This window comes from Haliaeetus albicilla, chromosome Z (genome assembly GCF_947461875.1).
Source record: "Haliaeetus albicilla chromosome Z, bHalAlb1.1, whole genome shotgun sequence".
Taxonomy (NCBI): Eukaryota; Metazoa; Chordata; class Aves; order Accipitriformes; family Accipitridae; genus Haliaeetus; species Haliaeetus albicilla.
Genome location: NC_091516.1, coordinates 41,130,201 through 41,147,944, shown reverse-complemented (window position 1 = coordinate 41,147,944; position 17,744 = coordinate 41,130,201). Strand labels below are relative to the sequence as shown.

Genomic DNA, 17,744 nt, shown 5'->3' with positions numbered 1-17,744 from the left:
TTACCACGAGAATCTGTAACCTCTAAGTTCTAGCCCTGGTAGAGCAAGAAGCATGTAGGTTAAAAAAGTAAAATCAAACCAAACCAAACCAAAAAGATCAAAAGGCTTCTGCCATTAGAGTTGTCTACTGTTTTCTTCTTCAGGTCCTGATTGTCTGCAGTACAGGTTTGGCTGGGATTATGTTGCTGAATTACCAACGGGATTACACCATCTGGGTGCTGCCACTCATCATTGTCTGCCTCTTTGCATTCCTGGTTGCTCACTGCTTCCTGTCCATTTATGAAATGGTTGTTGATGTCCTTTTCTTGTGTTTTGCCATCGATACAAAATACAATGATGGGAGCCCTGGGAGGGAATTCTACATGGATAAAGTTCTCATGGTAAGTTTCCCATTGGTCTCGTGAGTCTAAGCATATGGTTCCATAAAATGGGTATTTTGACAGTGGAATTAACTCACTAGCTGAGTTTAATATGGTAATTTTTTTTTTACCTGGGTTACCTTGCGGTCTTGTTCATGGCTTGATCAGCCAACAGTGTGATCTGATGAGCATCAGATAAATAACGATGCTTCCTTCCCTTGGCGTCACTGGTATTGGCTTCTATTTGCTGGCTGTTAGATGAGCAGTCATCTTGCAGAATCATACTCTTGGGTATCATTTCTTGAAAATTATAATGGTGCAGAATGGAAAGGAGCAAAACAAGGGGTAACAGCTTGGGTTTTGTACTTTCCTAAGAGGGACCTCTCCTGGGATGGGAAAGAGAAAAAATATCAGAGTATTCTACCACGCACACAGATAGTGACTACACTGGAATTTTTCTTCTTTCAGAAAGGCAGCCACCAGAATTTGACTCTCAGTCTGTCATGCACAGAAACAACAGGTTTTATGTTCTGTCCCGGAGCCTAGATGCTATGTCAAGGCCCTTTGCACAATTCAGTTCTTATTTGCTTGTTCCATCTTATTCCCTGTTCACTGTAGCTAGAGACCAAGATGTAAAAGTTCTGCTGCTCAAGCTCTCCAGTTTGTTGTCGAGTAGGTAATTTTCTTGACAATGTTTTTAAGTGGGTAGAATATGTCCCTGTAAAATGTACCCCCATGTGTAGGCTAGAGGAAGACCTCATGACTTCTTAGCAGAACTTTTTTTCCTGATTACTTGTTGGAAAGCCATGCCAAGAACTTAATGTTAAATTTTTCATAAAACACTACAGAATCTAGAGTATATAATAAATAAAACGGTAGCCGATGGGTTGTTTTTTAGCACAGAATAAGAATAAAATGCAGCATGCTGTCTCGGAAAACAGCACAGATAAATCGTAAAAGCATTGTGGGTTTCTTTAGTCAGCAGTCACTATCACAAAACACCAGCAGGTCAAGTTTACTGAAACTTGCTACAGAATGCTTGCCTTTAAGAGAAAAAAATTACATAAAATTGAATTAGCACCTTTGGTAATCTTTGTGAACAGATGACTGTGATCCAGTGAAAAATTTAATAATTTTAATTGAGGGAAGTTAGAGAAATCAACATGACCTTGCAAGTAATTATCTCCAAGTGCCTCTGTTTGATGGAGTTCTAATATCACACATAGTTCACAGGATAGGACGTAATAACTGGGATCTCTGAGGTTTGGTTTTGTTTGGTTTGGGTTTTTTTGACAACCACCCTTCTACCTTCCTTCCCCATAAAGGAGGGCGTTGTATGGTAAATGGAAAAGTTGTAACAGCACATGAGGCAAATACCTGTCTGTCTTCCAGAACTAAATGAGGGAGACCCTTGTGGCTATTTGGCAGGCTTTTTTGATACCTTGTGGGCAAGTCTGAGCAAGAGAAGTGGGAGGAGCAAGTTGTATTGACATTTTGAGCAGTTACATCTTGAAGTTTTGTCTTGAGATTTGATGTCGAGAGTCTGCGCTAAGAAAGCACTTTTCACTTCATTACTGTTTTTCAGGAGTTTGTGGAGAATAGTAGGAAATCTATGAAAGAAGCTGTCCGGGGAGGTGGAGCTGAGGGCAGAGAGCTAAAACCAATGGTAGGTGCAGATGAGGAGGTGGCGATCCTCCAAGAGTTTCACTTTTACTTCTTCTCCCTCTTTGTCTTTACTGACTGCACTTCTTCAGGAGAAGTTTTTGTTCTCTGTATCACTCAAGATGTTCTGCTTTTTCTGTTTGTGAGCTTGCCTATCACCTGGATGGCAGAGTTTTTGTCACAGCTGAGACCATCTCCTGTAAAAGTAAGATGAAAGGAACTGTGTCATATGAAACAAATGCAGTATCATTTCATTAGGATTAGTAGTGCATGCTTAGTGGTATACACAGACAGCCCCAATTGCCGAGTACTCTTAAAATAAGATGGCTGAAACCAGGACAATGGCTCTGGAATTCATTGGGCTGTTCTGGCTTTAATCCTCTTTTCAGCCCTGAGCTGAACAATTTTTGTTCATCTTGGGTTCACTGTAAAAGCCTGAAGAACACTACTGAGCGCATCCATTGTTGCAAAGTAGGACCAGGCATTTAAAGCTCTTACCAAATTATTTTATACAGTGCCAAGGAACTGGATACAGTGATTCCTTTCAACCTGCTCAAATGACATTTCTCCCAGTTGTTTGTTTTTATTGCCAACTACTTATGTTGCTTGTCTCTTGTGTGCTCTTTCCATCTCACACTGTCAGATACACAGACAGTGAACAATGCATCATTTATGCTTCTGCAGCCTGTTTTACTTATGGTGTGCCTGTTAGGAAGGCATTGCATGTCTGAGTAGCCTGGAATAAGGAACAGCTATACATGGTGCAGATAACAGATAGGAGGATAAGTTTGGAAGGTGGAGAACTGAGAGCATATGATGGAGAGCCAGGCTGGGCAAGGTATGACTTGTCATCGTGCGATATGACTTTGTGAAATAAAATATTTTTCCATCATTACTTTCTCAGAGTATTTGGGGCCTGACTCAGTTCCTTACCATGGGGACAATTTTTTAACTTAATGGAATCTAAATAAGTGTATGCTAACAGTAGAAATTTTTTTTTCAATGATGTATGTGAAGCCATGTTGCATGAGTACTTTTTGACCAAGCTGGGATGGGTTCCTGCTGTAGAGTGGATAGATGTGTAGCTTTGCGTGGTTTGCTATTTCATTATAGCATACTAGTTTCTAGATTTGCTTATGCCTAAATGCTGCTGTGTTTATCTAAAAAAACCTAATTCTATGCTCATTTACTGTTTTGTTCTGGGAGTAATTCTAGCTGTTCAAACAGACACTGATGTTGGGATTTTCAGAGTGGTCTGAACACTGTAGATGTAAAGCTGCTGTTACAATGATTGAGAATTGGGTGTGCAAACCCTCTAGTCACATGCACAAAAAATCTCAGTCCAAATTTTTATATTAACCTCTAATTCAAACAACTGGTTTACCTTAAGTGGTTTTCCGCTTATGCTCTTGTCAGTGCTAGCACAGACTGCTACTTATACTTTTGTACTTGACTGCGTAAAGCTTGGAAGTTAAAACCTTTACTGACCCCATCTTCTAAAAGGGTAAAGCAAGTACTTGCAAGTCAAGGGTAGTCTTGCTCTTTTAGGAACTTGACTCTAGGTGCTTGAGCCTGGCACTGGCTGAAAGTCCTCTTGGGACTGCTGGAGAAGATGCTGAGCACTTGGGGCTCAGCCTGAGTGTCACCTGCTGAATTACTCCCAGTTCTGCTGCTCATGTGATTGTCTTGTTTGGAACTGATTTGGCCTTGTTTTCTCAAGTGGTCTTCCGTTTTTGGGCGTTCAGCTCCAGTTGAATAGATTCTGAAATAACTAGGATCTCACTTCCTGACAAGGATGTGACACAGCAGTTACCTCCATGAAATTTCTGATACCTTTCCCCAAAGTACAGATAAAGGCCTCTGTTACATCTGGAATAGGATCATTCATAAGTCTATTCTGTACTAGTAGCGCCTACAGTCCCAAAATTGGGTGTCTGAAAAATAGATATTTTTTTTTTCTTCTTTTTTTGAAAATAGAGTCTATACTGTTTTACTTCAGTCTCCTTGAAATGCAAGTATTTCTTAGACATGACAATTAGTTCTAAAAGTGAAATGCCCTAAGTGCAGCTGTATTTTAAATAGGTATTAATATCAGAGATGAGGAAACATTTTGGACCTTCTGTTCTTGTATCAAGGCACAAGAAAAAAAAAAACTTTTCACACTTCTTTCTTTATGGTTTCCAGTGTCCCCTTTGACTCACTTTCTCCTTGTCCTTTGGCATTTGTCTAAGACTGTACTGTATGGCTTTGTTTTCTAGGCCTCTGGAGCAAGTTCATCTTGAAACTAGCCAGCCATATTGGAACCCATTGACATTCCAAAACAGTATATATATACATATATACACACACATATATATATATATATAAAAAAATAAACAGCCAAAATCAGAGAAAAGGAACAGGGATTTAATACTTTTTTTAACAATTATTTTTGTGAAACATGTACTCTTTTCATACGGGTGGCTTTTACAAGCAGCTTTATCATTGTTCCATTTTTTAAATTATTCATTGTGGTCATGGAAATGTTGATTCTTATCTGCTTGTTATTTTACAATCTGGAGGAGGTATCACTGTAAAGATAATCTGAAATGATGACTGCGTTTAGAGACAGATTTCCCATGACACTGCTAATCTGCTGAGAATTTTACTTGTTTAGTTTGTTTAAATTTGCATTAAATTCAGGTCAGTTTCATGTAAGGAAAACCTTCAAATCAAGAAAATTCTCAAATTTAGTTTTTCAAAAGGTGGTTTCAGTGAGAGTTCATTTAGTTTGAATGGATTTGTAAGCAGTCATTTTACTTTACAGCCCTGGCAGGGCACAGTTTTGTTTATCAGTATCAGATACCACAATAACCAACTCCTCAGGTATTCAGGTGTGTGGGAGCCCTTGCATCTCCTATTAAACAGAAACTACAAAATGGGGACAGATAATTTTTATATGCAATTAACTTCCTGGTTTACCCTATTTATCCCTCATACCCGTTGCCCTCTATCCTCCCATTGAGTTCAGTAGCTTCCTTCACACTTCAGCAGCGCTCCTTCGAAGGGTATGGATTCTCCATATGAGCAATTGAAATAACAGATTGTTAAAGCTCAGTCTTAGCCATACTCATGATTAATTCATGACTAAATACAACGATGCTGAGGATGGGAAGAGAAATGAACTGTACTACTGTACAAAAAAGTACTGTATGCTTCATTTCATTTAATGCCAGAGAGCTCTGGGAGGTGGAAGGGACCATTCCTTGCCTGTCGTTTCATCCATATTTGTATGTACTGTAGCGGGTGGCTAAAAAAGGAAAGGGCAGAGAAACATTTCTTTGGAAGTGTAACTGCCAGGATAGTTACCTAAAGTTATCAAATAATTACAAGAGAACGTGCTCTTTTCTTCTTGTTCTTCTTCTTCTTATTATTATATACTTACATTTCTTTTCAGTCTGGAAGCTCACCAGATATGAATGCTAATATTCAATTGTTCAGCATATTGTAATGGTAAATGCTTACAAGTGTATTTGCTAAGAATTCATGATCTGTCTATGCTATATACTCCTTTTGTTACAATTTTTTTAAGAAAACTATTTTTGTTAATGTAAAGTTAATATTTCAGAGCAGAATTTTTAAACTTATTGCACTAAATAGAAGCTCTGTACAAATAAATAATGCCTCAATGGTTCAATCACTCCATTCAAGAAAATCTTTTGAAAGAGAAAAGCCCTTCTACAGAAGCTTTGTGATGGAGTGGAGGTATGTCTAGGTAGAGACATGCACAAGTCGTGTTATCAAGGTTTAATAAGTAAGCAGTTATCCGTGCTTCCTTTCAGAGAATCAGACTTTTAAATTGCTGCCGAAGGTTAAAAAAAAAAAATATGTAGTATCATGTAGCTAACCAGTGCTCTTACCTTTTGGCAATAGTGAAATATTTCACTTCTGCTTCCAGAAGTCATTTGATAACTTAAATTTGTTTAGTTTTCTTTCAGTAAGCCAATTAAAAGGATTTACTCTTTTCATATCACAGAACCCAAACTATATGAAAGGTATGAAAATAAAAATACATTTAGAAATGATGGCTGCTGGGGAGGCAGGGAGTCAGAATTATCCAATCCTGCAAGCACTTAGACACTCATTTAATGAACCGTATCAGTAGCTCCACTGACATCAGGAGGGCTGTCTAAGTATGGAAGTTGTTAAGTTACACATCCATTTAAGTGCTAACTGGACTAGAGCTTCAACCTAGGGGATTCAGACTGGAGCACTGGTGAGGCCTCAGTGCAGGTTAGAGGTCAGACTATGTAGAATAAGCATTGGAGCAGCCTTAAGTTCATGGAGAGGAGGCATTCCTGCTGTACCAGTGTCTCAAGACAGCAGTGGCACTGAACACTGATATTTGTGGAGATAAGTGGGGTTTAGCAACAGAAATTTAAAAACTAGTTTAGATGAATCCTGGAAACTGGATTCCAAAACTAAGAGACTTACCGCATACCCAGTTGCTTCCAGAGAAACTAATTTCCACCTTGTTTGGAAGTTATTGGAGGTGTTTTGATTGAAGCCTTGGGTTCTGCTCATTTTGACAACAAATTTCTGCCATGACCAGTTCCACAAGTTTGTGTTCTCTGCTCACCGGAAGTCCTGGGTGGGGGCTTTTCTCTGTAATTGCAACTAGGACTGCAGTTGGAAACAAATTTTGTATTTTTATATGACTTGACTGTGCACCATTTTTATAGCAGTTTATCCTGTTTTAAAAATAAATTTGTTTTATTTACATGGTGTTTAAGAGATACAGGCAACACTTTTCTATGCGTAGTTGTAATGTTTAAGTGACAAATCTATATCATTACAAAGTTCTTAATAAAATTGTGTGCACCATTCTTGAGTGTATATCTGGCATGCACAGCTTTTCAGTCATGCCAAAAAGGCATTCCATCAACATGCAGGCTTTCCAGTGGCCCTTTAAAGCTTTTGAATGTCCTTTGAAGTTCATTTGCAACCAAACTATGAGCTGCCCTCTTCCAGCTCTGTCTTGTGCAAGGAGATAAGCAGAAGGCTGACGTCTGAAGAGACAACCTTTCAGGACAAACTTAGACTCTGCTTTCCTTCCCTAGTGGGGATAGTGGAGTGGGAGAACATTTGACATGTAAATCCGTAGTTGGCAGTAGTGGTGCTGGGGTCTGCCAGTTGTGATGGATTAAGTACTTTCTTTGCCAGCTGGTTATTAAAGCCAGTATATGGACTGCTTTGTGGGAAGCAGTCTAGACTAACTAGAGAGTGATGCTGCACTGGGAGTAACACTGCAGGAGCAGCAAATGAGACAGCTGAGACAGAGAAATCATCTCCTTGCAAAGTCCACTGAAACAAGTAGTGCTTGAGGACTGGAGATTCAGGCTGGACAATTTGGGTTTCAAAACCAAGTTAATGGGATTACTGGTTCCCAGCATTTGGTTTCTGCAGACCATCTGCATCATAGCCTCTGATCAGCTAGGTTTCAAAGGAAAAAAGGCATGCCATTCTTTAAATTGTTTAATTTTTTTCCACATTATTTTACTCTCTATTTGGCAGTTGAGCAGCAGTGTGTTGCCTTCATTGCTTCTTCCAGCCCTAGAGATTTTTTTTTTGTTCCTTTACCGTTCATTTCTGTATTGCTCTTTCAGCAAAGGAGTGCCAAGTGGCAGAGAGTCAGCTCCCCTTTGTCCCACCGATCTTAGCACATGCCTTCTCAGTTTCCAGAGGCAATGATTCAGGATATCACCTGGACTGAATGGGAGGGGGAGTTGAGTGCTGAGCTGAAGTTCTGAGGTGGTTATTTTTGTATGATATCACTCCATCACTGTGCTTGCTGTGCTTAGGAGTGCAGCCCATCACTTCTACAGTTTCAGTGCTGCTCCACAGCTAGACTAAACATATGGTATGGCCATCTTAGAATTGCATCTTCAGCCTTCCAGTAGCTTGTGTTCACACTCTCAGCTGCCAAAACCAGGATGGGGTTTTACGTGTGGCCTTAGCTTCGCATGGTAACCCAAGGACTTTCTGCATTAGGAAAGCATGTCATAGAAGGGAGAACTTAAAGTCAAAAACCCCGTTACACGTTGTGGTAGGTTGACGCTAGCTGGCAGGTAAGCCCTTCCTCTGTTGCTTGCTCAGTAGCTCCAGCAGGATGGGAGAGAGCATTGGAGGGACAAAAGTGTTGAGATAAAAGACAGTTCATTAAGTAAAGAAAAAAGAGAAACCCAAGTGATGCAAAAGCAATCACTCACCACCTCCCACCAGCAGACAAATGCCCAGCCAATCTCAAGCAATGGCTACTTTCAAACTACACACACACATGCCAGTTTTATTGCTGAGTATGACATTATATGGTATAGAATATTTCTTCAGTCTGTTCAGGTCAGCTGTCCTGGCTGTGTGCCCTCCCAACCTCTTGCCCTACCCCAGTCTACTCTGCTGGGGTGGCAGAGTGAGAAACAGAGAAGGCCTTGACCCTGTGCAAGCACTGCTCAGCAACAGGTAAAACATTGTTGTGTTATCAACTCTGTTTTGGTCGCAAATCTAAAACACAGCACCATGCAGGCTGCTGTGAAGAAAATTAACTCCATCCCAGCCTAACCCAGTACAAAGGTCCACTTACCCAAGAGTTAATCCAAGACTTGCTCCCTGCGTTTCTGTACAGCACCTTCTCAGGGTGGTTACTTCTTTCTGAAAGGGCTTTTTTCACAGCAGGCAATTAGCCTGCTCCACAGTGCTCCCTTTCATGGAGGGAGCAGGGGATGCTAGCTCTTACTCTTTCAGCACAAAATGGGGATATAAAGCAAAAATGAGCCCTTTCTGTATCAGTGTTCTGGCAATTGAGCAGCCAGTGTTGGAGACAACATACTTAATGTGCCCTCAGGGCATCCACTTTAGTGGTTTGCTCTGAGTGGTTATGATGTATTCTATGAATGTATGTTATAGAGTCAGAATAAAATGCACGTAGCAGACTTATACTTATCATCACCATCCAGTGATCATTTGGTTCCGAGTGCATATTACATGCTGTATTGAGCATGGCACAGTCATTTTAAGAAACACTTTTAAGATCTAAAAGTAGATACCTAACAGCATCCCTGTTTTTTAAATCATGGCTTTGCCTGTGCAGATACTGTTTACTAAATCTAAACATCACTACTCCATTGTTTCTTGAACAGCTTGTGTGTCACATTATCACCACAGAAATCCTATTTCATCTTTGTGGAAAAAAACCCCTTGCATTTCCCAAAACAAAACTTAACAGACTTATTTGAAGCATTTCTTGCACTCAGCTTGTTTGTTCGGATGATGGAAGTTTACTCTAAATATTTCATTTTTAAATGCTCTTTCAACTATTTCATCTCTGCTGTTATTTCCATCACATAACAAGAGATTATGGAGACTAGTAAATTTGTATTTCTTGTGTTCTGTAGCAAATACTGTTCTCAAGGTATTTTTTTTCTTTTATATTTAGAGAGGTGAGAGAAGAGATGGAACTTCTCTCTTGTGATGCAACTCATGTATAAAAGGCAGAATTTCTGGTCTGGGATGGAGCTGTGATGTGTCTTGCAGTGTTTGCAAGCTGATGCAATCAAGCCAAAGCTCTTCAGAGACATTAGGATTATGAAAATATTTCTAGGGACAATAGGTAGCATGAATCCATCTAAATTTACCCATTTGGAGGCTAAACTATGGCATTCATTTGACGGAGATCTGTTAAAAGAGAACCAGCAAACACCATCAGATTCTGTTCCCCTGTCTCACTGAGGTCGAGTCATCATATGTGAATATGATGAGCAGAATTTGGTGTTTTAAGCATTTGGTACTTTTCTACAGAAACATGGGACTGCCCTTAGAACCAAAGTTTCAAGAATTCAGAGCAAAAGTACCAGCTGACTATAGCAGAACTAGGCTAATTTCAGTAACTTTAGAGACAGCTCTGGCCTCTCTAAGTATGTAATGGAAGATGCTGGCAGCATAGGTGGCTACCATTCCTCAAGCACACCACCGCTTCCCTCTGGCTTGAGTGAAATAGGGGCAGCTAGGGAGTATTTCAGGAAGGTTTTGTGAGATTAGGAAGCTGATTACTCCTGAAACCCAGCAGAAGTTGGGCACTGACTGGAGTTCCTACGAAAGTCGTAATTTTTAACTCTCAAATAAATATTGCTTGTGCTCCAGTATTAGTATTGCTTGGGTCCCTCCCTGCTCAAACTGAAAAGGGAGAATATCTCTTACTAGAAAAACAGTGCCGCAGACAATGAGATAGTGTCTCCTAGGAGAGTGAGGGAGGACGAAACAGAAAGGTGATTTAGTTTCTAATGTAGGCTAGAAAGCAGCTGCCAGAAGTTAGGCGGATCCATGGAGAACAGGATTTCACAGGTAGAAAATCTGCAGGATCTTCACAGTAGTTAAGAAAATTCACATTCCAATTCACAGGCATCTCACAGCAACATCCCCTGTGCCCTGCTTTTATTTTGCTCTGGAGCTCTTCTGAGCAAGAAAGAAGGTGGAATCCTATACCTATAGAAAGGAATTATTTCTATACGGTGGATTGTGTTGCTGATTATAGCAATTACCCCAAGGAAAAAGGAGAATCTTCTGAACAGATTTTAAAGACTTGACAGTACTTGCATTGTCATAGTCCATCAAAGCTTCATCTGGAAACAGATTTTTCATCTTCTTTCACTCATACTTCTAACAGGGCAATCAAACCCCTGGACTGGCTTAGTGATTTACATTGAATCAAGATCAACTAAAAAGTGCTCCTTTTTCCAGTGGAATGCCACCTCCTTTTGGAATGGGAAAAGTAAATGTGACACTGTTTATTGTTGTCTTGAGAACTTGAAATGTTTTATACTGCAAGCTGTGAATGCAGGAAGAGAAGGGAAATTAACAGTGCTGATCTAATCTTAGATTTTCTGTGTAAACTGACATTGTGCCAGGATACTGATGCAAAACTGTATTTTAGTCTAAGAAATGTATAGTTTTTTTAATGTATCAAAATAAAGTTTTTCTTTTTAAGTAAGAAAAACTTGTTTGTCTTCCTTGTGGGGTGCTAAGCCCTGCTCTTCTTCTGAGGAATACTATCTCACATCCCCAAAAGCAAGCAGAGCCCATCCAAATCTTTGCTCAAGCTTTGCTTGCTCTGTGCCTGCTCTTTAGCTGAGTAGCTGCAGTAGTGCAGGGCACGCCTTCTTGGCTCTCTCACTGTCCTAGTGCCAAGAAAAGCCTTGTGATGCTAATGGTTTGCTGAGCTGGGTGGGGTGAATGGGGTTTTGTAAAGCAAAGGTGGGGGTTTTTTTCTTTCTTTCTTCTCTCTAACCTTCTGCTCTTCAGCTTCTCTCCTGGGGATAGGAAACTGCCCCTTTAACTTTATGCCAACAGTTTCACCCATCACCAGGTTCCTTGGCCTCCCTGGTATGTAAGCTACAGGGTGTGTTGAAGGGTCAGTCTCACGCAGAAGAGGTTGCTAAAGTCTTCACTGTGGAAATGGAGGTCACCATCACACATGCACACAGTCCCTTGCTCATACCTGGGATGGAGGACTCTCAGGACTGCTAAGACTATCTGGAGCAGGGTGGCTAATAACGTATGCTTTGCCTTATAGGGACAGCTTAGGGGGAATGCAGAGTAGGGAGGGATGAAGGAAATCTCATTATGTATTATGAGCTATGCAAACGGTACATCCCAGTGCAGCACCTCTTGTGGGGCCACCTCCTTGTTCTGCAAGGTCCTGTACATGCTCCCTGCTCCCACAGCAGGGTCCCTGTTCTGCAGAGCTGTTCTAACAAGATTGAATAGCTGAAGATGGATGGTGAATAGAAGCAATTAATAACAGCACCTGTGTAATCTTACTAGCAGAGGCATGTGGAGTTGCAAAGGCTCCTTCCTTTCTCCTCTCCCTCCCATGGGCACAGCAAATTTCTGTTTTCTTTACTGCCACTTTTTTTAATACACTAATAAGCCAAGCTGAACCATGTTTTCTTGCTTGTATTACTCTTTACTGCAAACCATTTCAGCACTGCATTTGTGTAAGATGGTTTGCTTTATCTGGGAACCACTGCCACTTCTGAACCAGAGGCTGCAGCTTCTGTGGCAAATCACTAAATACAGTTAGGGGGGAAAAGGACCAGCCAGCCCATCAAGCAGGACCTCTGCACACAGGCAGGTCCCGTGCTGTGGACCCAACTGTTTTGCTGCATGTCTCAGTGTTTTGCTGTTCCTCCGAAGGTATGTTCCCTTGGCTTGTAGAGTCTTTTTCATGGTTTATTAAGGGCGAAGCTGCTTGGCTAGATGGGTTTAGTTGCATGGAGCAAAAGAGTCTCCAGAGATGCCTTTCTTCATCAGCAGAGGTGTTAGGGGCAGGAGGCACGTCACATAGAGGTTATGAAAACCCTGTTTGGCTTCCACTGGGTTTTGGCCGTGTCAGAACTGCAGAACAGGAGCTCTTTGACTCTCCTCACCATCTCCAGCAGTAAGGGACTGAAGGGCTGTCTGGGGAGAGCAACGCTGATTCCCATAGCCCTGAAACAAAAGTTTGGTGGCTTCCAGGAAAAAAAAAGTGAAGGGGCTAAAGGTGGGCTGGGGATGGCTAGTGAGAGGAGCACTTGCAGGGAGAACAGAATGGGACATGGGGCTTGAAGTGAAAAGAAAACCTGAGGACACTGGGATGGAGTGGACAAGAAAACCCAGGAAGCTATTAGCAGGCGGGAAAGCAGGGACCTGGAGACAGAGGACTGGAGCTGCAAAAGCAGGATTTGTCCTTCAGCCACACAGTGGTTCCCACGGCCAAGACATGCTGCTACAGTGATCATGTACCTCTGAACGCTAGCCTCAGGACCTGCTTGCTGGCATCTGTAATTGCAGAACAGCACGGGCAGACACCTCCTCATATCCCTGCTCCCTGAGTCGCCCTGCTCTCCCACCACAACTGAAGGACCAGTCTCCTTGCTTGCAGGACAGCACAGCTCCTTGGCTGCTGAAGGAGCTCTCCTGCCTCGCGTGAAGGATGGAGCCCTCTGTGTGCAACTCTTAGCATGCAGCAAACTGGTTTCTTCTCTGAGCCAGTGAGACCAGATCCTGCACTGCTGAAGTTTGGCACGGCTCCTTCGTCCCACGGGGGGCCACTGAGGAACTGACCCAGTTTTAGTCGCTGGTATTTAGATGTTTAATGAAGATTAGCTAGTGCCCAGGGAGAGATTATTTAGAATTTCTAATTACTATTTGAATTATGAATGTGTGAAATGGATGGAGCTTGCACTCCTCCACACAGAGCACATAAAAAAGCTGTTTTTCTGACACCTACTGCCATAATCTCCATCTAATGCTCAGTCCTTGTTTACCTTAGATACACTAAAAATAAAGTGGAAGAAAATCCAGCGCCAGTGCAGATTTTCTGAGACCCTTGCTAGAGCAGTCAAAACTAGAAATAAAGCCTATGACAGAAGCTACTGAATTGTTTTATCTAGCTACCTCAGCTGACAGTAATCAAGTGGGAGACAAATAAATGGGTGAGCAGGTATTTCAAACCACAATACTTTGAAGAAGAAATCACAGGCCTGAACCCTGTGCCCTGCCAAAAAAAAAAAAAAAAAAAAAAAGAGTCTGCCACAGTCCCAGAAATAGTGATAAGATGTCCCTTGATTTTAATTGCTTTTCTGACAGCTCTTAGCTGTATTCTAGTTTTAAATATTAAGTCCTGGAGGAATGCAGACCTTGGGCAAAAAACATTCAGTAGGCATTGGCAATGTCAGACAGAGGCAGGGTGGTCTGGCCACCTCGCCTGATTGTAGGGCCCACCACATCCCCCCAGCTTTGCTCCGGGGGCTTCCAGGTATGAGAGGGATTGTTCAAAGATGTGGACACCCACCTGGGGCCAACACACTGCTACTCCACCGCAGACCTCCCTTGTAGCCTGGGGCTCATCACTTGCTGTCTTTGTGTCTCCCTTTCCCAGCTGATGCTGATGCCGTGAAGGTAAGTACATTAATAAAGATCAGTAGGCACTCAGATACTGCAAGAGGAGGTACAAATGAAACAGAGGCAGGTAAGGCTATGTGGGAGGTTGGGATATAAAAATGCCTCTCTGCAGCTGGACAAGGCACTGAATTGGGCGAAAGTCACAGGGAAATAATACAGACATGGATACCTGAGACTCATCCCTCTTCTGATGCTTAAATATCTAAAAACTCAATAGTCTACTAGCAAACCCCCTCCAGTCCTTTAGTGGGCCTTGGTAGCTCATTACATACATGAAGTCATCCTGACTTCCTTTCACCGTAAGTCATCTTCTGATTTGTTTCCGACACTTTTGGTTTCAGTGAAAGCGTTCCTGGCTCAGGATGCAATTCAGTATCCCATGTTTTTCTGTGTTGGGATTCATTTCCCTGACTTTTCATCAACAGAAGGATGGAGCAGCAAGAACGGTAACAATGTCAGTCCCAGGGAAGGGGGGAGGGAGGGCTCAGAAGAATATCTTGAGAGAACTCAGGGTTTTATTTTGGTTTTTAAGCTTCTGATAAGTGGAAGCAAACCATGCATAAAGCACTCTATGACAGAACTGCATTGAAACAAGGTGTCTCAAATCCCAGGCCAGGAACATCACCGCAAAAGCCTGCTTTCTGCAAGAAGGAAAAATTCACTTGTTAGAAGGTGCTGCTGGGTCCCTTCCAAACCTGTCCAAATTGCACAACCCCTAATGGCAACAGCAAAACTTGACTTTAATACCTAAGGTTGGAACATTGCTAGAGACAGTAAAGGGATTTCAAAGCGTGACTTTGCTGCCTGTTTCATAAGGCCTGGGAGGAGGACTGCAGAGGACTGCCTCATTCTTGTGAGCACAGAAGTCCTGCTGCCTCCAGGCAAGGAGCATCACAGCTTGCTTTTGAAAGCTGTGGTGTTGCATCCATTCATTGTGAGACAACATGAGGACAAGAAACCTCAGAAGGGCCTGTATTGCATAACAGCAGGAGACCAGCCCGCCAGAAGAGCATCTAAGTTTCATGATGTTTATGATGAAGAGGAAGCTTAAGAGCTTTATCAAAATAGAATTTGTTCCCCAAAAAACCCAGCACAAGAGTGCGCAGGTCTGAATTTCCCAGATGTACAGCTTGAAAAGCTATTACGCTTCAGAAAGAAAGAATAAGGAAGGAAATCTTGAATGAAGAATGTAGGAGAACTGTACACAAACCCAACATTTATGTTCATATCATTGTGTTCATGGGCCAGGGCCCTCAACCTTCCTGTAATCATAATCTGGACTTACTTCAAGAACAGCACATAACAGGACAAGTAAAAAGTGCCCATCGAGTTTTTGAGCCATGGGGGCAGGGCAACTGTTGCTCAAAGCAAGCTGAACATTTGATATGTGGCCACAAACTGTGCTTGGGCTCCAGAAGGGCCCCAGCCATGACACAGTGAAGAAAGTGGGAGGAAGGATGTCAGCCGGGGTAAGTCCCAGCAATGGCAAAGCCTTGCTTAGTGTCCAGGCTGCAGAGCACCTTGTATTTGCACCTTGTAGCTATGCCCTCCCCTGTTGAGTTCTTGCAGATGTTTTCCAGCTAACCCTTCTGGAGGGATCAGGCTAGAAAGGCTAGTAACTACGGAAAAGGCAATGGAAAAGCCAATAAATGGAAAAGGCAATAAGCTGTAAATGACATGCCAGAATATGGAGACCCTCCTCAGGAGTGGGCTACAGGAAATCTCAGAGGCGATCGAAGAGCATTACCCGTGCCTCGCTTATTGGAGGGATGGCAGCAGTCCGTTTCTTTGCAGGGTGTGTATTTGTGCTTGCCTCCACCCATTATAGCTACCCTGGATGAAGACAACTGCTGCTGCTGGCAATTAAAAAGAACTAGGTTGTCTTTGGCTAGAATTAAGCATTTGCATGGAGGTGTCTGGGAAAACTGTATGAAGACAAGATGAACTGTTACAGTCTGAGGATCACTGGATTTGCAGCAGACGGAGCTTCTGGAGAGACCTTCGCTTGAGTGTCTTACTTTTGTAAGGGGGCAAAGCTGTCCTTGCTGCCTGTTCTGATAGAGAAACTGTTAAGAAGGTCTGGTAGGAAAGGATGCACCACTGCAAGCCAGGAAACACAGCATCTTGCTGTGATAGTGGTAACACAGCAGGCAAGTGGTACTGAGCATGTCACATATATGCAGATATACCTATGGTGTGTTTGTACAGTTTACCTAGCAGAAACTGAAGAAGTAGTCTACTCCTTGGAAAAAAACAGAAGCTGCTCCTGAGCCAAAGGGTTAATTTTTTTTGTATTAAAAAAGCCTAGACAAATACAAAATTTGTGTTTTCACTCTTCCAGATGAGTCCTGCCAAATTGCTCAGCTTAAGGGCACAGCTTAGCACAAGGCACAGGCAGCATCATGAGCCTAAACAGCAACAGCTTCATCTGCTATTCTATTCCTTCCTTTGCAGTCACAATAATGAAATCCAGGGGGAATTAGAAGTATTCTGACTGCAGAGCCCATCCGCCAACCATTGTAATTTGGCCATGAAATACAGAACCGTAGACTAGCAAGCACAATTAGCTAATAAGATCGGTGCTTCATCATAACCCCATTTTGAATGGGCTGCTGATAGAGTAGCTTTGACACCAAAATAGCATCACAGGAGCTGCATATTCCCTGAAACTCATTGTGTGTTCAATTAAGCAACACTACAAAGAAGCCAGCAAGTGATTTTCATCATGGGCTGTCACCGGGAGGAATTTCTCTGCTGAATGCTGTGCTCAGACCTGTGCTGACGAGCAAATTTTCTGTGTCTTACCCTTCCCCCAAGCACAGCCAGGAGTGCATGGTTACAAATGCTCGCTGGGAAGGTTTTAGGCTGTCCACAGCTCCCCCTCACGGACCTCACTCAGCTGGGAGAGGTGGTGCGGCCGTCCAGCTGCACGCTCGGCTCTGCAATATCCTCCATAAATAAATCCATTAGGTTCAACTCGGCATGCGTTGGGCCATATTTATTCCTCCGGGGCATGATAGGCCTGCTCTTTCCCCTGTGCATGAAGATCAGGAAACAAAACCAGCCGTGCTCGTCTCACTGCAGGCTATTTCTGTGACGTCCTAGAAAATGGAGTTTGTTGGGGCTGCTGGATCTCACTGGCAGCTCAGAGCTTATTAAGGAATCTAATTTAATACGCCAGCAATGTGCAACTGCTTCCCACAGTGTGAGTGGATGCATGGCACTCCCTGGGTTTGGAAGCCCCCCAGCAATGGTGCTTCCGCTATCCCGACTGGAGAGTGAGTGCAGCTCTCTGAAAGGAAAGTGCAACATTTTTTTTCACCTCTAATTTCTCCTGTAAGAGTAAACTGCTCCCTTGTATATCTGTTCTAGGCCTCTAACAAACCAGCAAAGGGCAGTTTGTCTCCTGAGAGCCCAGGGCATGAAATCTTTCACCTCAAAAATAATCCTGGTGCAATGAAGTCTCCAATCTTCGAAGACACCTCCTAGACCAGCCCCAGGTCAGGACAGCCCTGTTCGGAGATGAACTGTGGTGCTGCAGCTGGGCAGTGTGGCTTCAAACGACCCTTCCTGCGACCTCTTATCTCCATGCCCCCTCTGCCTTCTGAGCCTGCCCCGAGGGTGGTCTCCCTGCTGTGCGGTTTGCTATGCTCTTAGCCAAAGGACTATTGCCAGCTCGATGACCTTCTGACAGATGTTAATGGTGTGTCCCCCCACCTCCCTCCCCCTCCAACAGGGGGTTGACTT

The 17,744-nt window shown here is 42.7% G+C and overlaps 1 protein-coding gene across 5 annotated transcripts in view; it reads left to right on the top strand.

Annotated features, from left to right (window-relative positions):
• Positions 1-11,049, top strand: part of SLC44A1 (solute carrier family 44 member 1) — a 70,963-nt gene extending 59,914 nt beyond the window's left edge. For 2 of the 5 annotated variants that reach the window (XM_069776702.1, XM_069776704.1), the window contains exons 14-15: positions 144-380; positions 1,945-4,273. In XM_069776702.1, coding sequence (XP_069632803.1) covers positions 144-380; positions 1,945-2,235 — 528 coding nt within the window. In that variant the 3' untranslated portion in view covers positions 2,236-4,273. The other 3 variants (XM_069776705.1, XM_069776706.1, XM_069776703.1) reach the window with 3 other exon arrangements.
• Positions 11,050-17,744: the final 6,695 nt, after the last annotated feature.